We start from the raw sequence: 23,722 nt of genomic DNA, 5'->3' as shown, positions 1-23,722 counted from the left end.
CCCGTCGACTCGTCGAGTGTCCTCGAGAGCCTCGTGGAGGGTTGCACCCGCGCGGGCCTCGCCAAGGCTTGCTCGGCTGCCAATCTGTGCACACCGGCCCTGGGCAGGGGTTGCCCCTGCAGGTCCAATGGCTGCTCTTGCCAGGTCGAGGCTGGCGAGGCTGGCCGGGGGAACCTCTCCTCCAGTTCATCATCAGTAATCCAGATCGTCATCTTTGGTCACTGGATGCTGCTCTTCACCTCCAACACCAGCGACTCGCGAACGCCTCGACTCGAAACCACGGATGCGCTAGGAGCCGTCTCCGAGGCAGTACAGTTCTCTGGCCCGCTGCCACGCGATTGGTCTGCTGGCTGTGTGACGCCGTGACGACACTCCGGGCATCAATGATCGCCCAACACCGCTTCAAGACGTCCAGTCCTCGCTAACCTGCATGCTCCGTCCCCTCACGGAGCATACCGTCCAATATTGTACTATCCCGGCCTCTCCCACTCGAGCAGGCTGCTCCGAGCCCGCCGCCGCGCATCGACGAAACAGCGCTAACAGCTCGCATGCAGTCCTCCTCGACGCTAGTCCCTTGCTTGCAAATGCATCCCAGGCAGCTTCTGCCCTCTAGGGCCGACCTCGCCGGAGTCGGGACGATATGTACCGGTGCGGATCGCGAGGCTGCTACCGGCCTCGACGACTGCGGCGAGGGCCTCGTACATATAAGCGGTTGTTTCGAGGGTGTCTGTCTCGCTAAGGAGGGGTAGTATTGGGAGGGTGAGGTCGTGGGAGATGTTGCTGCGGTTGATTGGAATTTCTCGGGGCTTTTGCAGGGGAACATCTCGTCGAAAGACAGGCCGCTCGACAACTCACGGAGGGGAGGTACGAGCTACGCAACAATACTGCCAAAGACCTTCGAGGCGGAACCTGCGTGGACAGAGGCACTTCAGGCGAGAAAAAGGACACGGCTGAGCCTAGGGTCCCACTTCGAAGTTGGAACAAAGAAGGCTGACTCTGCGATAGGCACGAGTCCAAGTTGACATGGTCTGAAAGCTGGTGACTGCCACTGAATAGTGCGCGTGCGGGCGGGACGCCGCTAGGCATACTTCAGGTCGCATATCATGACCGGCAGTAGCATCACGGAGCAAGACATATGGCGAGGCGGTTGAGCGATTTCAGGCGATGCCCAACTGGGCCATCGCTGGCCGACTCTTCGCGAACAGCATCCTCATCAGTCTACTGGCACCCGCCGGCAAGGTGCCGTATGTGATTTATCGGAGATTGGCTTCCCAAGGGGGCTGCGGCACGTCTATTGCATGCATATAAACTATCTCCCTGGCAGTGTAGATGACGAATTTCGTCTCAAACTTCACGTCATCCTCGTCAGCTTGCCGAAATCAAGATGTCCAGTCACTCAACATTCTTCCCCCACCCTTCGGGGACCGCACCCGAGAACCCCGACATGGGCTAACCCGGCAGAGCCCAACCCGGAAGAGCCCATGTCTGGCGGCCTTCCGGCAGCAGTCGTCCCTGCTGTCGTGCTTGCAGCATCGGTGCTGCTTTTTTTTCTGGTAATGTATGCTAAGGCCGAAGCTCCGCAGATCTGCATACAGGATCCTCTGGGCAGACCACTGAACCAGTAAAGCATGTTCAATCGACATGAACTACCCGGTGCTCCGATGGAAAGGAGCCAACAAATAGCCAATCAGCGGCTCAGACTTTTGGACAAGCAGCTCCAGGCCGAGCCGTTCAGCAAGTGGCAGGGCAGGCAGCAGAGAGACTCGGCCTGGCCATCTCTACCAGCTGCCGTCCCTGCTGCGGAATCCAGCTTCGAGAGTCAACTTTGGTAAGTCTGTCTGTCGTGTGTATGGATCCTTCGCAACGAATAAAGATTTACGAGACCTTTCCGGACATGAGATTTGTTCTCTAACGAGCATTGCCAATTGGCTCCTGGAAAAGTATCATCTGTCTGGATGCGATACAAGATACGACTCTGATTAGAGCTCTGACATGTCAGCATATTTACCACAAGGCGTGTTTTGACAAGTGGTTCGAGCGGGATCATGACGTGTGTCCTCTATGCCAGAGAAGAGTGCTGTACGATAAAGCTCCCGAAGTCACCGTTTAGCAGGACTGGCATGAGAAATCCTTGTAACGTACAATATATTGGCGCTGTTATGGGTGAGGGATAAATTTTGGGGAGATGACCCCTGTGTGTCCGCCATGGCAACGTGATACTTTACAAGAGCCCCTGTGAATTATCAAGGGGGCCTTTCTTGGCAAAACTCTAGGTCGTGTAACGGGCGCGTTTTGGTCCGATTGGCCACCGCCCATTGTGCTCCTGTCGCAATGCTTGATTATGCAGAGCAAGGGCACAAGCATATGCCCTTTTGCGACTAGTTGCAGCTCAAACCTGCGGGCGTTTCGGCAATTAGTCGTGGTCGATCTTAGTCGCGAGCATGCATGCGTAAGGCACAATGGTTATCTAAGTGGTCGTACCACGCCATTGGGTCATTGCGAAAGCAGGATTCAGCCCGACACCCTGTGTGCATATAAGTCGTCTGACGTTTCTCCACATATCTTTGCCAGCGGCTCAGCACATCAAGCTGCTTGACAACTTTTATTGTGCAGAGTAAGTCTTGCACTCCAGATATCTATCAAGGACAAGCATTTCCCTGGCGGACCGGAGAACGCCATGGAGTGGGAGACATCCCTGGTCCCATACTCGCGACTCCCCAGCTGGGCCCCGGAGCATTGCTTCAACTTCATCATCCCGGATTGCGTCCAGACGGAGTCACCAAGTCTCGCATCAACTATCAGCAGTCACGAAGAAGACACGGACGGGATTGTACTATCAGGGGCAGCCCAGTTACACGTCTCAGAAATCCCTTCTCTGCCTTTTCGAGAAGACTTCCACCCGACCTGCACAGAGCTCAACCCAGGCCTCGCAAAGCAGAATAAGAGCAATGCAGCAGGTATTCGGGCTAGACATGGAGACAGCGGAAACAACAGCAGCAACGACACCGTGGAGCTACACTCTATGGACAGCGACACCGTCTCGCCGCAGTCGAAAAGTGAGGACGGTCCCGAGCAGAACAAACCACGCATCATTCCCGCATGTCCAGAGCAGCACGGCATCACGCCAGTCACGCACGTGCACGAGCAGGGACTACACATGCGAGTTCTGGCCGACGGCAGGGACGCACTGCGCCAGCGCAACGTCGTGGCGGCACGTAAGAGTCGCGCAAAGAAAAGGGTGGAAAACGATGTGCTCGAGAGCAAGGTCCTGGCGCTTGAAAAGAAGACCCGAGCGCTCGAGATTCAATGGTACAATGTGCGCGCGAGTTTCAATAAATTCCAACAAGAGCTCGATACCATGAACGCCATATGGTTGGAGGATTTTGCGCAAGTGTCTTGATTTTCCTTTGCCCACGAGCTCAAAAGGGTATGGTTGCTGATCTACATTTGGTCAGAGGGCGGGCTGTTCAACATATGGATTCTGGGACGGCCGTCGAATTTGGAGGAATCAAAAGATTCAATGCTAAAAGGTGAAAGAAAAAGAACAAGGAAAGACAAGCAAAGAGGCCACTTGTTCGCAAGTTGTAATCGTTAGGAGATAATTTGAATGAGAAATTGATCACATCACTTCGATTTTCGAGGTGACCAATGCCTGGCTGACGAGATATGCATCGGAAAGCGATTGGGGAAAAAATCACTCGCCAGACAAGGTGGAAGGGATGTGTCGAGGTGAGAATGTGCTGAGTGAGCACCCTTCCCGGGATCACCATTTGACAACGGCATCACCACAAGCTACATGTCTGACTGCATGTCAGGGTCCAGTGGCCTGGCATGCGATGCACGTCTGTACCCACTGCACTGGCGTGACTGCACGAAGCTGCACGGCTGACATGCAGGCTGCACGGTTGAGCCGCAAGGTGCCAACGGACTCCCAGGATTGGCGAAAAGTTCCGGTACTTCTCGCCTACGCGAGTATGAGTGGAATTACCATACAGACGATGTACCGAAACTTCCGGTTTTGGGTAGAATGAGCTAAGGGAATGCATCCAAACCTATCGCTAAGTGATCGTTTTGCTTCTTCTGTTACAGACCAAGTACAATCCATGTAGTGCAGGGTTATCGCCAATCCTGGGAACCCTGTACAGCCGCACGCCAACCCGAGAGCGAGATGCGCCTTTGCTGCATCATGTTGACAATCATGCGGGGTCAAACAGTGCCACCAAGAACTGCCCATCCCTGGAACAGACACTTCAATTGCTGACCTGGTGAGGGACTATATTATCTCGTCCAAGACCTTGGGGCTGGTCCGGAGCCATTTTGTTGTTGTTTTTTATTTTCTTTTTTTCGACCACATCAGCTTGTCCTTCCTGTACCACAGCCTTCCATGACAAATCGTTCCTCTAACTGATCGCCACCACAAGAACCACCAGACCCACAATCTAAGATGGAAAAATCGAGCGAGTTTGTCCGGACCTTTCGCTCCTTGTCTCGCAAGGATGTGGCCTTGGTTGGCGGCAAGAACGCATCACTGGGTGAGATGATTAGCGCTCTTGATAGCGAGGAAATTGCCGTGCCACATGGCTTTGCCACAACATCCCACGCATACTGGCAATTTGTTGAGGTCAATGGCATCTGCAGCAGGCTTGAAGCGGCCATTGACCACTGGCGTCAGGGCAAGACAAACCTGGTTGATACGGGCCACACCATCAGATCCTTGTTCCTCGGGGCTTCCTGGCCACCCCCGGTCGCGGCTGCGATTGAGGCTGCTTACCTCGGCCTCGGAGCCCAGGCGGGGGTGGACGATCCGAGCGTTGCAGTCAGGTCAAGCGCCACAGCAGAGGATCTCCCTACCGCGAGCTTTGCGGGGCAGCAAGAGTCGTACCTGAACATACGCGGCGCCGAGGAAGTGCTGGCCGCCTGCCGGCGATGCAATGCGTCGCTCTTCACGGACCGGGCCATCAGCTACCGCGAAGCCAAGGGATTCGACCACACGAGCGTGGCGCTCTCGGTTGGTGTGCAGCATATGGTCCGTGCGAACCGGGCAGGGACCGGGGCGGGGGTCATGTTCACGATCGACCCGGAGAGTGGCTACGACCAAGTGGTTCTGATCAACGCGTCCTGGGGTCTGGGCGAGACTGTCGTGCAGGGCACGGTCGATCCAGACGAGTACGAGGTGTTCAAGCCGCTGATTGGTAGTGGGGGCGGTGTTGTCCCCATTGTGAGCAAGACGTGTGGAAGCAAGGCCATCAAGATGGTGTATGGAGGCGAGGCGGAGACGGACGCTCCAACGACTAGCGTGCCGACGACCGCGGCCGAGCGTGCGAGCTTCGTGCTCAGCGATCCTGAAATCCTGCAGCTTGGACGATGGGCATGTGTGATTGAGAGGCACTACGGCTGCGCCATGGATATCGAATGGGCAAGAGATGGAGTTTCGGGCGACCTCTTTGTGGTCCAGGCGCGACCCGAGACGGTGCACTCGCAGATGGGCCGGCCTGGCTCTTCTGGCGAAGTGGCTCAGACATATGTTGTCCGTGAGCCTGGACCGGTCCTGGCCAGTGGGCATGCCATCGGGACCGCCGCAGTGGCAGGCCGTGTCTGCCACATTGCGTCGGCTCGCCACATGGACCGCTTCGTCGACGGCTCCGTCCTCGTCACGGAGACCACGGACCCGGACTGGGTGCCGCTCATGCGCCGCGCCGTGGCTGTTGTCACCGACCACGGAGGGCGCACCTCGCACGCTGCCATTGTCAGCCGCGAGCTTGGTGTTCCCGCCGTTGTTGGCTGCGGCAATGCCACCCGCGTGCTGCATCCCGGCCAGGACGTGACGGTGGATTGCTCGCAGGGCACCAGGGGTCGTATCCACGCTGGGCAGTCCGAGGTCGTGACGGAGACGCTCGATCTCGCCGCCCTCGGTCCAGCTCACACAAAAGTCATGCTCAACCTGGCGGACCCTGCCGCGGCGTACCGCTGGTGGCGGCTGCCCCATGACGGCGTGGGCCTCGCACGCATGGAGTTTGTCATCAGCAGCGTTATCCAGGTGCACCCCCTGGCCCTTCTGCACTACGATGAGCTCCCAGATGGCGACGACAAGCGACAAATCGCCCGCCTGACTGCCGCGTACATGTCCAAGGAGGACTATTTCGTGGACAAGCTGTCGCGAGCGCTGGCTGCCCCGTGCGCCGTGGCGTATCCCAGGCCCGCAATCATTCGTACATTACATCGTCTGTGCTCGTAAGAGCGACTCATTGAGTATGAAACTGCTGCTGTGAAGCCCGTCAGCTCTGAGCCTGGACACTATATGTGGGCACAGGAACAAGTGGTCTGCCGAGAAGATATGAGAGCTCCGGTGTCAGAACCTGCAACTTGGACAGCGCTGTGCGGCGTTCATGGTATAGCTGCCTGGCCAACTTGCCCTTGGAACTAGCCACCACCAGGCGATCAACAATTTCTGCAGTCCAGCCCTCGTTCCTCCAGTCTTCAATGGATCGCGCGGCCTGATACCTCTCTAGGGTACTCAAGATACACTCGAAGCGTAAGAGATGCTCCAGCACCCTCCCGTAAAACCATGCCAACTCTTTACTCTCTGCCTTGACGACTATGTCGATAGCCCGCGGAAGGATTCTTGAAGATACGTCGTGTATGCTCCACGAACGCGTCGCTGCTTTACACCAGCGACGGACCATAGTACGCCAGAGCTCGCGCGACGTGCTCAGCCGGCAAGAAATGATGTTGTCGAAGCATCGAAACAAGGCTTCTTCAGACGGGACTAGAGCTCCATTAGAATACTTGAGCAAAAGATCAGCCAGAAAAGGGGCTTTGTGGAAGTGGCAAGCATTCCGCCAGGTGATGGTCAATCCTCCACCTTCCGTGAGGGAATATCCTTCGGTAAGCAGGGAGGAAACGGCCTCCAGTTTAACAAAGCTAGAGGAGATACAGCCGCAGCTGTGATGGTCTCTGCGAGGAACTGTTGCCATAGTGTATAAGCTCGTAAGTTGACCACTCTGTGTACACGTAGATCTTGCTTTGTCTAGAGGTAACGTGGAGATGTATTTACGTGCGCTTTTGACACGGGAGCCATGGCCGAAAATAACTCGAGCTAAAGAAGGATATTTCCGTCTATCATGCCAGTTCGCTGTTCCTTCATGCATTGTCCCTTAACCGCGCGCGTAGCTCGCGCTCCTTGTGTGGTCGGGGAAGATTGTAGCCCTTGAAGAATCTGTTCATTCATTAGCTCGGATTCAGCGAGCATGAAGGATTCCGTCACACCTGGAACAGCATCGAGCTCAGTTGCGGCTCGTTAGGATAGATTGGCGAGCGACAAATATGCTGAATAGTCGTTGGCATGAACTCAGAGACGAGAAGGTAGCTCCCGGGTTCAGATATGTAAATCTCAATGCCCTTGACGATATTATCATGGCAAAGCTGTCGCACGCGTTGTATCTTTTCGTCGGTGTCGCGACCGCCAATAGTACGCATGAGGAACTGGCGGCGTGAAGCGTCCCGACTCGTTATCACGCCGACTGAGGTACCGTACTTCAAGCGGTATCTGAGCTCGTAATGGCTCCATGGCTCTCCATTGATCACAGGAACTAGTGGTGACTCGGTCGTGTAGTGCTTGACTGGCAGTCGCATGCTTGGTGCCTTACGCTTTAGTGGGCGCACATTCGCATCCGGCGCAGAGCCAGGGAGAAACAGAGAAGCTGCCTGCTCCGAACTTCTTCGTGGCGAAGTCGAGACGTGACCGTTCTTCTTCTGTATCCTCAACGAACACGGTCTGGCGGCGTTGAAGGTCCATGTGACTAGCCACGCCGATACGTAGACTGCTTCCCGCGATATTCCGAGCTATGGAGGTGCTTCGGCGCATGGAGGCTTCAGCTGGGGCCATTTGACCTAGTTCCACAACTCTGCCGTCGTTTGGGGTATTTGAGCTCTGGTGGGTACCATTGGAGGCTGAGATCAGGTACAAGTGAACAAGTGCACAGTTACTCCACTAGACTGAGCTCTAAAAAAAGGTAACCAACCACAGGGCCAGGTACGGGCCCCCAAGGGTTCAGGCATTTGCAGGCAGGCTTTAGGGGCAAGGGCCACTAACGTCCGCTAAAGTATGCTGCTGGTGCTGCAACTCTGCACCATGGGCGCCTGGGGCTATGCCGCTAAATATAAGTAGGGCTATTTCCTCCCAGGAGTCCACAAGAGGATACCGGCCCCGAAGGCAAGACTTAGAGGATAATGACAAGTTTCCGTCGACTAGTGCAAACTCATAACCTTTGACGGTCGCTGTCATTGCACCATTTCTTAACGATGGCTTCAGCGAATGCAGGCCACAAACTTGAGGAACTCCAAAGCGAGATCGCTTCGAAATTTTGCGGTACTGCTCGAATTGCGCTCAATTGCATCTACTTTAGTGCGACGGATGTGCTCGATCCCCAGAAGCTTGATCACCTTGTCGGTATCTTCCGACACGAAGGATGCGATCGGGTCAATCCAAGTCACTTCCTTGCGGCCACTATCTCCGCCACTATGTTGGAATCCGCACTCGCATTGTCTCGCCTATCTCTCAGCGATCTAAACAACGTTTCGCCTCCTCTGCTTCATCTGCCCCCTGGGGAGTAGGCGTTGGGTCTGTATGGCCGCCATCGGATTGCTGCAGTTCTGCAAGACGACAGGCTGGCGTCATGGTGGCCAGTGAAGCTATATGCCGGTTAGTGGTCCGGCCAATACTGCCTACAACCGATGTTGATGTCTGCCAGATCTTTCTTCCAAAGCAACGGACATATTGATAGACGAGTACGCCAACGAGGGGCGATACTCCGACGGCCATATCGTTCACAAGATCATTGGTTCACCTGCGGCCTCCATGATGACAAGTAAATGGTGGGCGAGGCTCGATAAAAGTAAGCCAGAAATACTGAAGAGAATCTTCAAGCACCCGACGCTTGCTCCGGTCCTTGAGAAGGTTGTCGGAATACCTGGCATGCGGACCGACCTTCAGCTCGGCACCTGGAACAAGATCTTTCACTGTGTTGAGGTACGCAGTAGGTATGGACAGCGAGCCATGCGCGCCACTTGCTTGCTAATGAGGTTTTTCCAGGAGGTTGCCAACTACCTGTTATTGATCTACGATACCTGGGTCTTTATAATGGGCTCGCATAGTGCACTCGAATACGTGGATAGCAGTGGTGTACAGAGCCTTGAGCTGCTTGTACCTGGCGTCTCCCGAAGGGACCAACTTCGCGCTGAAGCTGCAATTCATGACCATGGCAACTTCAGATGCATCAATGACGAGATGGAGCGTACGAATATCCTACATAGGCTGAATTCGGTGCAGCATCTTATCCCCTCTATACGCACGCTCCAGAACGACTTCAAATACTTGAGAGAATGCACACACGTGGTCAAAAGGCTGGTTTGTGGAAAGACGCCTAGCCCATTCACCGTGCAAACCATTGCTTGGAAAGCCTTCAAGGCCCCAGCTAGGCATCCAGCGACCGAAGAGGTCATATTTGAGAACAGCCTCCGCTTGTTGTATGTGGCTGTCATGAACGACCTTTGCGATCTTTCTGGCCAGACCCTTTTGAAAGATGAAGGGGTAGAGCACGAATGGAACTTCCAGCCGGATCCCCGGGCTTGGTTTCGACTTGCTTGCCGCGCAAAGCAATTAGGTTTCGTTTCGGAGGAGATCTTACGGCTGTGCCAAGCGGATCCCGATCATAAGATCGCCTTGAAGGCTCTGGTCGAAGCACGTCCATCGCCCGATTACGACTACGGCACCAATCTCGAAGGCCTCGTGCAGCTGATCCGAGGACTGTTCGAGAAGGCACACAAAGTTGACTTCATGGAAACCCCACGACTGCTGACTACTAGTCAAAATGGCGAACCAACAACAAAAAGGTGTGGTCGTTTGTATGGAAAGGCCTATGCCAGAGATCGGCACCGCATCACTGCCGACATCGTGACATGTGATGTACAGACAAACACAGATGTCACCTCCCTTTTTGTTCGACGCTCAGTATTTCGTGCCTTCTGGGGATGTCCCTCACAAGACGTCACCGAAAGTTTCGTACAAGCACAGGAAACTGCAAGTGGCGTCAACGCTGGCAATTCAGAAACCTTGCTTCCACCACCTCAGCTGGATCTTGTTCCGGTGGCAGATCACGATGATCAAACAATGGCAGAGGACACCACCTCTGCAAACGCCACCTCTCCAGCCCCTGCGTCATCGAGGGCCCGTCGTGTCACGAAGAACAGACGACGTGAGACCCCATATGCTAGACCGCCACAATCTGCAGCGAAGCTCCTTCTCGGCCCCCCAACGATTCAGGGAGACCAGCAGGTTCACACAGCAGGTCTGATAGCAGGCACTGCGCCGAGTCAGGAGAACCAGCAGGTTGCCACAGTAGGTCTGATAGCAGATACTGCGCCGAGTGAGGTGGAGATCACTATTCTGCTTCGTCGGAACGGATGCTGGGTGGTATACGAGAAGGTGCCGCGAAGCTTGATCGGGTTCTGTATAGCCACACTCCGCGCCCAGAGCGTGGGGGAACAGCTGCACCTGTACGATATCGCAGGACGTGGACGGGAGTTGGACGATTGCACTCATGAGGGCCTTCCCTCCAACACCGTGTGCTTGAGCTCAAGCGATGAAGGCTTTCCACTTTCCAGTTGAGGAACAGGATGTCGCCACGGAAGGATATATAGTGTAGACGCTGGATGAAGTGAGACATCACTGTGGGTGAGGCAAATGCGGTCAACTTTGCTTTTTCAAGGGCTGGTTGATAAGTGATGCAACAAGACACTTGCGAGGACCCTGCTAGCGTATAAGATAATCAAGTGACGAGCGTCCTCTTCAAGCTGAAAAAGAACAAAGGCCTGGGTTCGTTTGATGCAGTGATCATAATGTGGTGGAAGGCAACTTCCTAGGAAGTTGCTTGGCCGTAGCCAGCAGCCAAATACCCAGCGACTTGACTAAAGTCCCTAACAACTTCCTAGGAAGTTCCTCGGCAGCACGTGCAACATCACTCATGCGAGTTACGGAGGTTGTCAAGATCCAGGGATGTGGAATTCCCAAACAAGACCGGCTCCTGGTCAGTGTGGCGGACCAAGCCACGTGAGGCGGGACTAGGAACTTCCTAGGAAGTTACTCTACTGCACGCACCAGCCAGGGCAAAGAAGCTAGATCCGTAGCAGCCCCCAGGCAGCCCTGAGCAACTTCCCAGGAAGTTGCTGCGCGGCCTTCGCAGGCTACCTTGCCACAACTGCGGCAGATTTCGTACAGTAGTGACCGCGAATTGTGTCCGCTTTTTAGACTTTAGTTACTGCTCCCGCACGGACCATAAAACCGTGACACATTATTCCGCACTGTGCAGATTGTCCTAATAACCAGTACCCTCCAAAAGTGGGATTACAGCATAACATGCGGCAGTTGGGGGTCGTTTCTTCGTCACCTCATCTGCAATGGTGGTCATTGCGAATCGTCGGACAACGTTCGCCATGCCCGTCGCAGGATGACGGCACAGTATGACACGGTCCTCACAACGCGGAGCATTAAAGTCCACTTTGTGCCTGTTGATGCGGGATAAATTTTACTCGAATGTCTATTCTGCACACATACATATGCAAACACTTTCTGCTGCGGCGCACGACCAAAAGTTGGCGTCATGGTCAGCCTCTCCTTACGCTCGGCGCACTGATTCTGGCCCCCCTACAACAGCAATTGAGGAAATGCGCTCGGCTCGTGTCACGTTCATTGCTCGCGCTTCGTATCTTGCAGGTTATTGTAGAACGATGCGAACTGTTTGTGAGCTTCATTGGTCCAATCACGATGCTTCCTCATTGAAGAGATCATCAAAATTTTCTAGCACTCCTTAAGCAGCCATTTGGATCTCCGTATCAGGTGCCGATGCTACCTGAGTATGATGTACGGGAGACGTTGTCATAAACATAGTACCCATCAACATGGTACCCATTAACATGCTCCACATTAACTTCAAGTTTGCAAGGTTGGAACTTTGCCCAGGATTGATCCATGTTTGATACTGTAATTATCTAGATCATCAACTGCAGCTCTTTGCACTGCCAATGATTCAAAATCGACACTCCAGATAATATGAGGCAAAGTTATATTACATAGTTATGCACATTGTATCATCACAGGCGAGTGACGAGTCTGCCTTACCCCGCATTTTCAGCCTTACATTGGGGCTGAGAGACGGCCCAATATCCCACCATGATAATGCTGTTGCCTGCTTCTTTGCATCCCATTTGACCTTCACGCGGGATATTCGGCGACCGAGATTCCCTCACCTCGATCAGGAACCCTGAATGCCATCGGCAATACTCTACAATGCGGCTACTGCAACAAGATAACGCCAACAACTACACCCTCACGGCCGATCTGCGCGCTGACGACATCCCCCCCTACGCCATCCTTTCCCACACCTGGGGCGCCGGCGAAGTCATCTACAACGATGTCAAAACGAGTTCAAATGACTGGCAACAGAAAGCCGGCTACGATAAGATCAAATTCTGCGCCGACCAGGCCAAGCGACATGACCTGCAGCATTTCTGGGTAGATACCTGTTGTATCGACAAATCTGACGCCATCGAACTCCAGACGGCAATCAACAGTATGTTCAGGTGGTACCGTGGCGCGAAACGATGCTACGTTTTCCTGTCCGACGTCTCCTGTCCCCTGACCTCCACTCAGCAGCCGGGAGTGATATCGTGGGAGGCTGCGTTACGAGGCAGTAGGTGGTTCACGCGGGGCTGGACACTTCAAGAGCTCATCGCCCCGCAGATTGTCGAATTCTACTCGAAGGAAGGGGTCTTCTTAGGCGATAGGAGGTCGCTGGAGGCTATTATACGCGACGTGACAGGTATTCCTGCAACGGCTCTAAGGGGTACACCATTATCTGACTTTACGACTTCCGAACGCGAGGCGTGGGTTCGCAACCGGGAAACAAAGTATGAGGAAGACATGGCATACTCGCTGCTTGGGATATTTGGCGTTCACATGCCACTCATCTATGGTGAGGGTCGCGAACAAGCACAGAGAAGATTGCGAGAAGAGGTCCAGAGATCTGTAAAAGGTGAGACACAGCTCAGAAACTCAGAAGAGAGGATTCATATTGACTAATGCACTTAGGCACTCACCACAACAAGTTCTCGATCAGCTTCAGCCTGTCGGGCGTCCCCGAGACTCCACATTTCGTAGCAAGAGATGGAGAAGTAGCCGAGATGCGGAGAGTGCTGTGCTCGGATGGAAGCCGTCGCGTTGTCGTGCTCCATGGTCTCGGTGGCATTGGCAAGACACAGCTCGCTGCGACCTATATCAACCGATATCGAGACGAGTACTCTGCCATCTTCTGGCTCAATATCAAGGACGAAGCGTCCATTCAGCAGAGCTTTGCTAGGATCGCAACGCAGATCCTCGAACAGAATGCCGATGTCGGCAGCCTCAAGGGACTGGACCTGCAGCAAGACCACGACAAGATTACTCAGGCCGTCAAGGCGTGGCTTAGCTTACCAGGCAACACCAGATGGCTCATTGTGTACGATAACTACGACAACCCACAGCTTCCAGGACGGAAAACCGATGCTGCGGTTGACATACATTAGTTTCTTCCGATGGCATATCAGGGCTCAATAGTGATCACAACGCGGCTGTCGCAGATCGACATAGGACATCACATCCGAATTGAGAAACTCAAATCCGAACACGAGAGTCTGCAAATACTGTCGAACGCATCAGGTCGAAATGGCTTACAAGATGGTAAGAGTCTTGAGGCAGTCAGTTTTCAGCCACTAATAGTGTCTTAGATAGTGACGCAAAAGACCTTGTGCGAGAATTGGACGGGCTTCCCCTCGCTCTAGCTACGGCCGGAGCATATCTGAAGCGCGCCCCAATCAGCATACGCAAGTACCTTCGCTACTACCAGGAATCTTGGGTCAGACTTACTGGTAATCTGCATCTTGGATCCTATGCAGATCGTACCTTGGCTACAACATGGCGGCTGTCATATGAACATGTTCAGACACAAAACCCACTTGCGGCTCATTTGCTCCAGTGGTGGGCCTACTTCAACAACGAAGACATATGGTTCGGTCTTTTCCGGGCTAGAAGCGGAATGGGCCCCGTGTGGATGAAACAGCTTTCAGAAGAGCTCAACTTCAACGATGCGATGGGCGGACTCCATGACTACGGCCTTGTCGAACCTGCATCTTTGTTCCAAGAGATACAAGGGTATAGTATACATGGTTGTCTGCATTCTTGGACGGTCCACATATTGAACGAGGAGTGGGACAGCTGCTTGAACAAGCTTGCAGTCGAGAGCGTGGCGTCGCAGGTTCCATCAAACGTGGAAGCTGAATATTGGCTGCTTCAGAAGCGACTAATACCACATGCGATCCGGTCTTGTTCAACAGTACAGGAGAGCGATGTTCCCTCGGATTGGGCTTTTCATTCTCTGGGTAATCTCTACTCTGATCAGGGGAAGCTGGACGAGGCCGAGAAGATGTACTTGCGGGCGCTGGATGGGAGCGAGAAGGCACTGGGACCGGATCACACATCAACACTTGGCACAGTCAACAATCTCGGGATCCTTTACTCTGATCAGGGAAAGCTGGACGAGGCCGAGAAGATGTACTTGCGGGCGCTGGATGGGAGCGAGAAGGCACTGGGACCGGATCACACATCAACACTTGGCACAGTCAACAATCTCGGGATCCTTTACTCTGATCAGGGAAAGCTGAGCGAGGCCGAGAAGATGTACTTACGGGCGCTGGATGGATACGAGAGAGCTGTTGGACTTGATAAAGTCACGACATACCGGCCAGCGATCAATACCCTTTCGAACCTAGGATCTTTGCGCTCAAAACAGGGCAATGTGGGTCAAGCTCGGCAATATTATCAACGTGCTTACGATGGTCTTGACCAGCTCCTCGGGCCATTGCACCCAGCCGTCCAGTCAGCGCGGCACACCCTCGAGCTCACGAATACCGCCTGTGAAGCTGGGACGTGTTCGAGCGATGACCAACATTTGGTTGATTCAACACAACCCCAGGTGTCAAATAAGAGGCGACGAGATATTTTGAAGCGGGTCCTACGTCTTCATATAGGGTAGAAAAGTCGATAGTATGTTAGTCTCAGAATCAAAACAATGTAGAAAGAACTCCTTGTGCCGTACGAGAGCTAAGAGCGTTCCGGTATATCCTCGGCTTCCACACCATAGCGCAGCTTCGGCAGAGCGGCGTATCAAACCGCCGGCACGAAAATCGGAGTTCCATTGCCCTGAACTTGCGCGACAGCACTTGATCACTCGCACGGATGGTGGCTCGAATTCTTATGCATGAACGTAGGAATGTGAAGTTGCAAGCAAGGTTGCTGAGCCCAGTCTAAACAACATCGGCTGGCTTACAGATTCATGGTCTTGTCAGCCAACCTAAAGGCGCCAACAGTCGCTCACTTATATGTTTCTAGGTCTGCTTGTGGAGTTGTGAACAGGAATCTACCTGCTGCGCTTGCTGTCCTTGCCTTTGGACTCCTTGCCCTTGCCCTTGCCCTCCTTGCCCTTGCCCTTTCTCTCCTTGCCTTTGGACTCTTTGCTCTTGCGCTCCTTGCCCTTTCTCTCCTTCTCGTGGCCTTCATGCACCCTACCATGTCTCCTCCCTAGGATGGAAGATCTGCTGGCGCTGTGATTGTGGACGAGATTACTATCCGAGCCGGGCTAACGCAGCACGGGATTTGGACCCGCGCGACTATGTACCTGATCACACGGATGATGCGTCTTCTCTCTTCTATGAACATCTCCCAACGATTCGTTCAGGTGACCCATTCGCTTCAAGATCAGCCCGCCGTGAGATACCTCCAGAAGACCTGGCCGACAACACATATTCTACCGATGCATACTCATCCGTGGATCGGAATGCTCGAGCCTTTTATCCATCCCACCAAAGGACCTTCTCGGATGACCCTATTACAGCGGGCTCTTCCAATATACAGCGATCAACACGGATCGTGGATAGTGCTCGGGAGATTGGAATGTCATTCAACAACCTGTCTGTAGACGACCTGGCAGGTGGCTCCTATGAGCAGACACAACACTCGCAGTACTCTTTGCGGAAGCTTAGAAGGTCCTGGCTCGCAGAAATCACGATTCGTATAAGTCGAGGGACTAGGGACGGGGGCTATGACACTGGAGTAGTTGTCGTCATCGTACTCAAAGTCGCTATCGTCAGAGTCATAATCATCGTCGTCGTCGTCGTCGTCGTCGTCGCTGTATTGGTCATAGTAGACAGGTTCAATAGGGGAAAATGGTGCGAGGCCGTGCATCTGGCAGGCCCGAGAGGGGCCGCTGGACTTCTGTGCGGGGTCGCGCGTGTGGGGCGGCTGGCACAATGACGAAGACTGCTCAGTAGCATCATCCCATGCTTTGCGAAGCGATCCCAGAGAGATCAACAGTCCCACAGGCTCAGATACTTTCTCCCCAAGTCCAATTGTGAGGGCCGCATCGAGCTTCCAACGCAAGGCTCCAGCAAGCCGCCTGCAAGCTTCAGACGGCCTAGTGCTCCTCTCGACCTGCACCGCACCCAACAGAAGATGGGATCCTGAAAGGGCCTGCGACCTGAGAGACTGACTGCCTGCAAGCTCAAGCCTCCAAGCTCCTTCGATTCCTAATCGTCATTGTTGCACTACCCGATCGTCCAGCCCGGTCGATCCTCCGCGATTTGGATAACAGGACAGGCGACGCTAAGAAGCCTACCCCAGACCACGCCATCGCCCTCTCCAGCTTTTAGCGACAAGGATGCCAGGAAGATTCCGCATTGTCAAGTAGCAACCCCAAGCCACAACGTGGCTCTCCACTTCCCACTGACATCATATGGAAGTCTGTCAGGCAGCAAATGCTCCAAGCCAGCCAAGGGTATTCAAGACGCTGTCATATATTGGAATGCCGCCCAAACACTGCCGAGGTTGTCGGTAGCATGCTGGAAAGCCAACGATCGGGAGTGCGCGGGATTAATCATTGACTGGACAGGTCACAGTAGCAATGCTCCCATGACACTCGGGCGTGTGGCCAATCGCGACTGTGTCTTGAGGATGCTCCAGCTCGTCACACCACACACACACTGGCCACATGGAGGGCATCTCCTGGTATTATGACATGACGCATGTGAGCCCGACACAATCACGTGCCAAACAAAGAATTCAATGCACATTCGTGAGCGAAGCCACTTGTCACCACTTGTCATCCACGGAGCAGGCAGCGTAGCAGGTTCGACTTGGGGCCAAGCATTTGACTTATTAGCGTGATGTGCCCTTTGGGTTCAATCACGATCACCCTCGCCGTGGGTCTTACAACCAGCAAGCTCCTCCACTCATGGCCCGAACGATGTTGCCAAATGCAAACCCTTTCCCGCCTTTTTCAAACACGCTGCCAAACAATATTCTAGATGTTTGTTCTACAGAATTAACCCGCCGACAGACTTGCCATACCAAACCTCAACACAGTGGAGAATTATACGAGCCATGCACATTACTCTTCGTCGTCCTTGCCATCCTGCTTGCTCATCATCTTCTTCGTCAGCAGCCGCTTCTTCGGGCGCAACCACTCTTCCATGCCCTGCGGCCAAAAGACACGTCCGTTTGGTCCGCCCATGCCGACCTCGCTCTCGGGGATTTTCTCTGGCTCTTTGGGTGCCTCATCTTCCGCCTCTGGAGCGTCAGCAGTGTCCGGCATGGCAGCATCGCCGTCTTCGTCCTCGCCCGTGGCAGCCTTCTTCTTATTTTTTGGTGTCGACTTCTTCGCCTTCTTCTTGGTTGCCTTGGGCAGAGACTTGTTCTCGTCATCACGCTCGTGGGGCGCAATGTCGTTGATACGGTCCCAGCCGGGAAGCTTAAAGTTGCGCATCAGACCAAAGACTGCCTGCTCCTTGTCCTTGGCCTCGATCATCAGATCCATGTCATTTGCGCACGGTGGGAGTGTCGCCACGCGGGGGCTATGCTTGCGCCGCTGCCGTCCAGTGATGGCCTCCGGGCATGGCTCGCTGTAATGCATCTTTTGCGTGATGCCCTTTCGTGTCCACGTTGCTCTGATACGAGGATACAGGTCTATGATGTCGTGCGTGCCTTCGCGAATCTTGTCCGCATCAAACATGATGTTGTGGTGGTGATAGTCGAGCACCATTGGAATGTTGAGCTCCTCACATATGGGCAGAAGGTCGTGCACCGTCCACGAGACGTCATCGTTCTCGAGCACAAGGCGTGCCTTGATGCTGGGAGACAGCTTGGCGTAGTTCTCCCGGAATCGATCCAGTGCTGCGGCCTTGTCGCCAAACACGCCGCCCATGTGCAGGATCATGACGGCATCCTTGTTCTGCTGTTCAGGTAAGCGCAGCAATGTCAACATCTCGTCATGGTACTCGAGATCCCGTATGGCATTGCGCACGACCTCATTCCGTGGTGAGTCGAGTTGTGTGAACTAGATACGGTGTCAGTCGCTGTGTGTTACGAAGGGTGCTTATAAACAACGGGACCAATCACAAAAGAAGACATACCTGCCCAGGATGCGTGGTCAAGCGGTGACCCAGCTCCCCAGCAACTTTGCCAGCCTCTGCCAGCACCTCCGAGGCAAAAGGCGCCAACTTGTACCCGTACTCTCGTGGCTCGCAAAAGGGAACATCTCGGAGCTCAACCGCATGAACTTGATGCCGTACCTGTCGTTCCACCGCAGCATTTTGACAATGTCGCGCGCATTGGTAAGTCCAAGGTTCTCCAGGTAGCGTTGTCCACGTGCCACATCGGCAGGTTGCTTCCTGTCTGGGCGGTTCTTGGTAGGATGCTCTGGCTGGTCCGGGTACATGAGCGGATGCCTGTGCTCGATGATGGACGCGATACGGCATGTCCTGGAGCTAAAGACGGGCGGGTTTGAAAGGCGGAGATATGTATTCAGACAGGCCTGGTCAATGTCAATGACACGTATTAGTAATTGTAGTTTTCAAGTAGACGACGGATGTGAACTTCGACTTACGTATCCCAGTCGACCCTTCCACGGCAAGGGCAAGATATCACTGTTGACGGGCGGCGGCCTCCAGGCAGCCTGGCGGATGGCACTCGACTCGTCCTCTGGCGGCATGCCCTCAACTTCATCCTCGCACGGCGACTCCGGGTCCTGGTCGATCTTCTCGCGCGGCGGGGTGCGACCCCATGCGAGGGCTTGCATCTGATCATCTTTCGTCGCCTGTGGCGCCTCGTCGTTGGTTGTCAGCATCTCGGACGTGCCCGTCCGCAGTTCGCCATTGAACATCCTTGTCTCGTCGTGGATGGCGTCAGGCGGTATGCTGAGCGAGGTTTCTCCAAGGGCGAGCTTCTGCCGCTTGACCGCGTCGCGGAACGAGTCCTCCATCTCGCGCAAGCCCACAATGGCAATGTCCATATGGTCACCGTCGGACTTGTTCTTGCCTGTCCTGCGCTTATCTCGTCCCGTGGACGCCGTCGACGCCTTGTTGGACCGACTAGTCTTCGCGCTTGCGGCAGAGTCGTCGTTCTTTGCGCGAAGGCCTACGCCGTCCTTGACGTGGCGGCCTGATCTGCGGGGTCCGAGGCTCGGCATCGTGTTGGCAGGCTCCTCACTGCCTGGTGGTGTGGTCTGCTGCCGAACTCCGTGTGGTTCCTCTGTATCGGCGGCAGTGGCAGCAGCACTTGATCGCTTCCTTCGCTGGCCCATTATGAAAGTCGGGGGGTCTTCAGGTATGGGGCTGGAAGAGATATAGGAGGTTGTGTGCGGAGCAATGGCGGCCGCAGGGGGTTGCTGGCGGCGGTTGGGGCGCTGGGCGGCGAGCGCCGGAGCAAAAGTCGCGAAGAATGCGCGATGTTGTCGCCAGATATGTGTCAGACGGTCACCGGACAGGGCCTTACAGGGGAGGAGGCTGCCACGGAGCACAATACCCATGGACAGCGTGGAGGTAAAGGATCGGATCGAATTGGAGCCGTCACCACTCAGTCGATCGCGGAATTGAGTGGACGTCTCTGTCGATGTGCCAATGTGGAGGAAGCCCAAGTGGCAGACAGGCTGTGTTTGATAGAAGGCAGGCACTGCTTGACTCTTTCAGCCTGGATCCGTCAGCAACGCAAGTCGAAAATGTTGGGGACAGGCAATGGCGAAGGAGCAGCCGCATGAGCGTGGGCATGAGGAGCTGCGCAGGGTCCTGGACTAGGGCGGCGGCTCGTGACTGAGGTCCGCCTGGTCCCAGGCGCTCGGCAGCGGCCATGAATGATGACGCATGGGTTGTGGAAGAACAGCTGCCAGGCACGCTGGGAGCCGCTTTATCAGGGACCAAATGGTCCGTAGATGCGGTCAGGGCGGAACCCCGCTGTTGTCTAACGTCGACCGATGAGCTCATGGTGCCACACTAACTTATATCGAGATCGTCAAAGGTGGGGCACGCCGTGGGCTCTCTTCCCGCAGGATGTGGAGAGCACTTTGTACGACTCCACTGCGCTAGCGGTTTTACACGTCGAGTGATCACCCAGACCTTATTGGCTGGCCGTGGTCAGCCAGGCCTTGGAAACTCATTGCCAGCAGCGCTGCATGTCACCCATGTTGGATTCGAGGAGAGGCCGTCTGGTAAAAGGAAGTCCCGATTTCGATGGTCGCCCTTCTGCTTCACGAGAAGGGGTGCTCCGCACCTTTACATAACCCAAAATAAATCCGTCGCTGTGCCAATCTCGCATGTCTCGGTGGAGCTGTGCATGATACCAACCATTTGTCACTTCTTTCCGCTTATGTCTTTTACCCAAAGACAAAGACAATGAATTCGCACAACACCTCCGCGCTGCGGCCGCTATGCTAACCAACGTCTCACGAGCCCCAATATCACAACCTGCACAGCCTCCCGCACTGATTATTCCTTGCTCTCCACTGTCACTGCCGTTCTAACGTGGATGGCACCTCTGTCAACGCCAAACAGCTCCTCTTCGCTACTGTTGGACGCGGCCGCAGTGGTAGCTGATGTCCCGCCTAGAGACCGGAGCTGGACCGAGTCGTCATGTATTTGGCTTCTCCCAAGTCGGCTCGCGCCCTGCTTCGAATTTCCTCCCGTGTTGGAGTCGTGGTACATTTCGTTGACGTAATACTTCCTGCGGGTCTTGGATAAAAGTTTAGCTGCACGATAGAGCCCCGGGCCCGAGACGGTGATGAATGCTACAGTTGACAAATTGGTGTTAGTTCAATCTTGTATAAAGCGGGGGCGAGCTCTATGGTCCAGGTGCATACCAATAGCAGACTCAATCGTGCCCCAGACAGCGAGCCACGGAACGGTGGGCTGGTGTCCTGGGTTGGCAAGTTGTGTAACGCGGATAGTCGAGGCGGCGATGCAGATCCAGCCCAGACAGAACAGGCCGACGATACCCAATTTTCTGGACAAGGGCATCTGTAGGTTGAGGACGAGTCGGAGGGGTAAGAACATAACTAGGTTCAGTTTCTATCAGCAGAAGTCGGACAAATGGGTTGGGGTTTCGGAGACATACTGAGTAGATCCGTGAGTACATCGACGGCGTAGGCGTACCACATGCTGATCGCCGCGTGGACGATGTCGCGGGGCGTGTAGCACATGCCTGCGGTGAACCAGGCTTCCATGCTGGAGCAGGCCAAGAACAGTGTGATCATGGCGCCGACCAAAGACTAGAAGACAGAAGTAGACCATCAGTTACAAATACTTGGACTTCAACGGTCGGAGCTACTACCTACCAGCGCAGAGAAAATGGCAAGTGCCCACCACAGCTTGAGGTACAGCGGCAGTTTGTCCACGAGCTTCTTGTACATGAAGAGGAGCGAGAATTTGGCTGACCAGAGGCAGAACCAAAGGCTGGCGGAGGCAGCGAAAAGCCCCTTCTGAATGAAGACCGCGTCATCACCAGCTGTTGGATAGGGCTCTATGGCCCCGACCGCGAGGTCGGTGAGGCGGAAGAAGGCTGGTACAATGTACAGATATAGGATAGATACGACCAGAAAGAAGCTGTAGCTGGCGAGGAGCCAGAGGTCCTCCCCGGTGACGTTGCGATGCTGGATGAAAGTTACGGCTGCGCGGGCGATCGCTACAAGGGTTGTGAGGACGATCATGGCGATCCCCGTGCTCCGGATCGCCGGACGCGGGATGGGGCTGTCCATGACGAGGACGAAATCAGGTACGGTGTGCGCGAGGACGCTGTGGCATGAGGTGGTTTTGTCGAGTAATCCAGCTTGAGCATGGGACGCGTAACGAGATGATGAGATCGCCTGTGTCGTCGTGGCACCCAAGCGAAACGGGGCTACTCTTCATAGAGGCTCCACGGTGCCTAAATACCTAGTCCTCAGACAACCCCCTTTGGCGACTCGGGAGCCACAGGCCCAGACTGCAGTGATCCCAGCATTGCGCCTTGTGGCGGCCTTTCCTGCGTAAGCCGTGAAAGGACTAAGGCCCTGAAGGGGAAAGTGGAAATTACTGGAGTAATCTAGGTGCTCAACCAAGTTTCAGCCGCTCGGTGGCCACCCCCGGGAAGGAAGGGCTCGTCAAGGTGTGTTCAAGCGGTCTCTACATGAAGATGAAGGCATGGACAGAAAGCAGGGGATGTGTTGGCGCTAGTTCACGTGCCGCTGCACATGAATCCCTCGCGAGACTCTGGTGCATCTGCTTCGTGGACGTATCTAGCAGCTCCATTCTATGTTCAGACCGCAACCCAGGCCTGGGCTCTGCCGCCGGCAAAGACACTTTGCCGGAGACGCGGACATATGGCTGGAAAGAGAGTCTGGCTTGAGGCCATCCAAAAGGCCGATAATCTGGGCTGCGAATGGGGCACAGACCCCACAAAGAGTAAATGGGAGTGTCCAATTATGTTTTATGTTTATTATATATTTAATAAAGGTAAAACTAAATTAAATTTTTAGTAGTCTTGCGGATTCCGCAAGCTCTTTGAATTTATTTGTTTGTATGCGCATGGGCTAACTCTTGCAGCTCTGTTGACAAGGGCAGCAGCATGGGATATGCTTGTAAAATTGTTCCACGCGCGCATTGAAGACGTTGGAGACCGCTTCCTGCCAGGCAGGGAGGCCAGGACCCCTGCTGTGCAAGAAACTTTATCTTACGAGCCCTCAGCCTTACGAGCCCGGTTGCGGGGGAAGGAAATGCACACGGACGGCGACGGCGGGCCAGACTCCCGGGCACTCATGGGTATGCATGTCTTGAGTAATAATGCCCGTTCATAATCTAGTCTGCGAGGGTGTAACACTACCAACGACGGCATAAATCAATAATGCAGTAATAACAATCAGGTGAAGTGAGGTGCAGAAGTTCCGCGGATATGAGCCATTCCGTGCCAACTCCCACACCGACATATAAGTACCTATCATTCCTGGCAATCAAGCACTCAAGAGTCCAGGCTCTCCCACTACACCACGGTCAACCTTCCTGTGACTTCGCAATGGCTGTCAAGCACCTCTTATCGGTCCTGGCCATTGGCTTAGCCCTCTCAAGCAAGGGCGCTGCCCAGGTCGTCGAGCCCACGGACTTCAGTATCACCAAGGCCCTCCTGGACAAGGGCATCGATGTCACAACGCTGCCCGGCCTCGCCGAATATGCAGCCGACGAGGGCTCAGTACAGAAGCGCGATACACGTGCCGGCTGTGCAATTGTCGTACGTCCTCCCATGTCCACACTCCGCTCGCATTGTGACAACAGTGCAGATCTAACC

General features: G+C 54.5%; 10 protein-coding genes across 10 annotated transcripts; 6 read left to right on the top strand and 4 right to left on the bottom strand.

Annotated features, from left to right (window-relative positions):
- The first annotated feature begins 1,416 nt into the window (after window positions 1-1,416).
- Window positions 1,417-2,183, top strand: B0I36DRAFT_315179 (uncharacterized protein). Its single transcript, XM_046152856.1, has 3 exons — window positions 1,417-1,439; window positions 1,487-1,828; window positions 1,942-2,183. The coding sequence occupies exons 2-3, from the start codon at window positions 1,629-1,631 to the stop codon at window positions 2,108-2,110; spliced, it is 369 nt and encodes a 122-aa protein (XP_046017089.1). The 5' UTR covers window positions 1,417-1,439; window positions 1,487-1,628; the 3' UTR covers window positions 2,111-2,183.
- A 324-nt stretch (window positions 2,184-2,507) lies between these two features.
- On the top strand, window positions 2,508-3,703 carry B0I36DRAFT_315176 (uncharacterized protein). Its single transcript, XM_046152855.1, has one exon. It carries the CDS (start codon window positions 2,678-2,680, stop codon window positions 3,398-3,400), a length of 723 nt encoding a protein of 240 aa, XP_046017088.1. The 5' UTR covers window positions 2,508-2,677; the 3' UTR covers window positions 3,401-3,703.
- Window positions 3,704-4,444: 741 nt separating this feature from the next.
- On the top strand, window positions 4,445-6,235 carry B0I36DRAFT_359586 (uncharacterized protein; the record flags this gene model as incomplete). Its single annotated transcript, XM_046158159.1, has 1 exon — window positions 4,445-6,235. One exon carries the CDS (start codon window positions 4,445-4,447, stop codon window positions 6,233-6,235), a length of 1,791 nt encoding a protein of 596 aa, XP_046017087.1.
- Window positions 6,236-6,993: 758 nt separating this feature from the next.
- B0I36DRAFT_315173 (uncharacterized protein) lies at window positions 6,994-7,876 on the bottom strand. The gene is made up of 2 exons (XM_046152854.1): window positions 7,267-7,876; window positions 6,994-7,216 (listed from the first exon to the last, which is right to left on the bottom strand). The coding sequence occupies exons 1-2, from the start codon at window positions 7,630-7,632 to the stop codon at window positions 7,097-7,099; spliced, it is 486 nt and encodes a 161-aa protein (XP_046017086.1). The 5' UTR covers window positions 7,633-7,876; the 3' UTR covers window positions 6,994-7,096.
- A 354-nt stretch (window positions 7,877-8,230) lies between these two features.
- On the top strand, window positions 8,231-8,802 carry B0I36DRAFT_73316 (uncharacterized protein). Its single transcript, XM_046163292.1, has 2 exons — window positions 8,231-8,701; window positions 8,751-8,802. The coding sequence occupies exon 1, from the start codon at window positions 8,302-8,304 to the stop codon at window positions 8,611-8,613; it is 312 nt and encodes a 103-aa protein (XP_046017085.1). The 5' UTR covers window positions 8,231-8,301; the 3' UTR covers window positions 8,614-8,701; window positions 8,751-8,802.
- B0I36DRAFT_73321 (uncharacterized protein) lies at window positions 8,761-10,840 on the top strand. The gene is made up of 2 exons (XM_046163293.1): window positions 8,761-9,028; window positions 9,092-10,840. Exons 1-2 carry the CDS (start codon window positions 8,858-8,860, stop codon window positions 10,664-10,666), a joined length of 1,746 nt encoding a protein of 581 aa, XP_046017084.1. The 5' UTR covers window positions 8,761-8,857; the 3' UTR covers window positions 10,667-10,840.
- A 1,415-nt stretch (window positions 10,841-12,255) lies between these two features.
- On the top strand, window positions 12,256-15,148 carry B0I36DRAFT_420587 (kinesin light chain 1). Its single transcript, XM_046162165.1, is given in 5 exon segments — window positions 12,256-13,088; window positions 13,145-13,602; window positions 13,618-13,771; window positions 13,819-14,582; window positions 14,860-15,148. 5 exon segments carry the CDS (start codon window positions 12,344-12,346, stop codon window positions 15,091-15,093), a joined length of 2,355 nt encoding a protein of 784 aa, XP_046017083.1. The 5' UTR covers window positions 12,256-12,343; the 3' UTR covers window positions 15,094-15,148.
- Window positions 15,149-15,412: 264 nt separating this feature from the next.
- On the bottom strand, window positions 15,413-15,890 carry B0I36DRAFT_345999 (uncharacterized protein; the record flags this gene model as incomplete). Its single annotated transcript, XM_046156415.1, has 3 exons — window positions 15,413-15,440; window positions 15,511-15,725; window positions 15,765-15,890. 3 exons carry the CDS (start codon window positions 15,888-15,890, stop codon window positions 15,413-15,415), a joined length of 369 nt encoding a protein of 122 aa, XP_046017082.1.
- Window positions 15,891-16,926: 1,036 nt separating this feature from the next.
- Window positions 16,927-17,260, bottom strand: B0I36DRAFT_315155 (uncharacterized protein). Its single transcript, XM_046152853.1, has one exon. The coding sequence runs from the start codon at window positions 17,245-17,247 to the stop codon at window positions 17,035-17,037; it is 213 nt and encodes a 70-aa protein (XP_046017081.1). The 5' UTR covers window positions 17,248-17,260; the 3' UTR covers window positions 16,927-17,034.
- A 271-nt stretch (window positions 17,261-17,531) lies between these two features.
- Window positions 17,532-22,163, bottom strand: B0I36DRAFT_359583 (UV-endonuclease UvdE-domain-containing protein; the record flags this gene model as incomplete). The annotated part of the gene is made up of 8 exons (XM_046158158.1): window positions 17,532-18,476; window positions 18,553-18,596; window positions 18,653-18,953; window positions 19,026-20,066; window positions 20,935-21,197; window positions 21,270-21,464; window positions 21,524-21,677; window positions 21,744-22,163. 8 exons carry the CDS (start codon window positions 22,161-22,163, stop codon window positions 17,532-17,534), a joined length of 3,363 nt encoding a protein of 1,120 aa, XP_046017080.1.
- Between the last annotated feature and the right edge of the window lie 1,559 nt (window positions 22,164-23,722).

The sequence above is a fragment of the Microdochium trichocladiopsis genome, assembly GCF_020744255.1.
Source record: "Microdochium trichocladiopsis strain MPI-CAGE-CH-0230 chromosome Unknown B0I36scaffold_2, whole genome shotgun sequence".
Taxonomy (NCBI): domain Eukaryota; kingdom Fungi; phylum Ascomycota; class Sordariomycetes; order Xylariales; family Microdochiaceae; genus Microdochium; species Microdochium trichocladiopsis.
Note: the sequence above shows the minus strand (reverse complement) of the source record. Positions and strands in the feature narration are given on the sequence as shown.

What these genes read in the sequence shown, in the direction of transcription:
- B0I36DRAFT_315173 (XM_046152854.1), bottom strand. Translation starts at nt 7,632, where the DNA reads ATGCGACTGCCAGTCAAGCACTACACGACCGAGTCACCACTAGTTCCT. An exon ending in TGAGCTCGATGCTGTTCCAG is followed by an intron (nt 7,217 to 7,266) that starts GTGTGACGGAAT and finishes ATGAATGAACAG; the next exon opens with ATTCTTCAAGGGCTACAATC.
- B0I36DRAFT_315176 (XM_046152855.1), top strand. Translation starts at nt 2,678, where the DNA reads ATGGAGTGGGAGACATCCCTGGTCCCATACTCGCGACTCCCCAGCTGG.
- B0I36DRAFT_315179 (XM_046152856.1), top strand. Translation starts at nt 1,629, where the DNA reads ATGTTCAATCGACATGAACTACCCGGTGCTCCGATGGAAAGGAGCCAA. An exon ending in AGCTTCGAGAGTCAACTTTG is followed by an intron (nt 1,829 to 1,941) that starts GTAAGTCTGTCT and finishes CTCCTGGAAAAG; the next exon opens with TATCATCTGTCTGGATGCGA.
- B0I36DRAFT_420587 (XM_046162165.1), top strand. Translation starts at nt 12,344, where the DNA reads ATGCGGCTACTGCAACAAGATAACGCCAACAACTACACCCTCACGGCC. An exon ending in TCGAAATGGCTTACAAGATG is followed by an intron (nt 13,772 to 13,818) that starts GTAAGAGTCTTG and finishes ATAGTGTCTTAG; the next exon opens with ATAGTGACGCAAAAGACCTT. An exon ending in ACACATCAACACTTGGCACA is followed by an intron (nt 14,583 to 14,859) that starts GTCAACAATCTC and finishes TTTCGAACCTAG; the next exon opens with GATCTTTGCGCTCAAAACAG.
- B0I36DRAFT_315155 (XM_046152853.1), bottom strand. Translation starts at nt 17,247, where the DNA reads ATGACAAGTGGTGACAAGTGGCTTCGCTCACGAATGTGCATTGAATTC.
- B0I36DRAFT_73316 (XM_046163292.1), top strand. Translation starts at nt 8,302, where the DNA reads ATGGCTTCAGCGAATGCAGGCCACAAACTTGAGGAACTCCAAAGCGAG.
- B0I36DRAFT_73321 (XM_046163293.1), top strand. Translation starts at nt 8,858, where the DNA reads ATGATGACAAGTAAATGGTGGGCGAGGCTCGATAAAAGTAAGCCAGAA. An exon ending in AGATCTTTCACTGTGTTGAG is followed by an intron (nt 9,029 to 9,091) that starts GTACGCAGTAGG and finishes AGGTTTTTCCAG; the next exon opens with GAGGTTGCCAACTACCTGTT.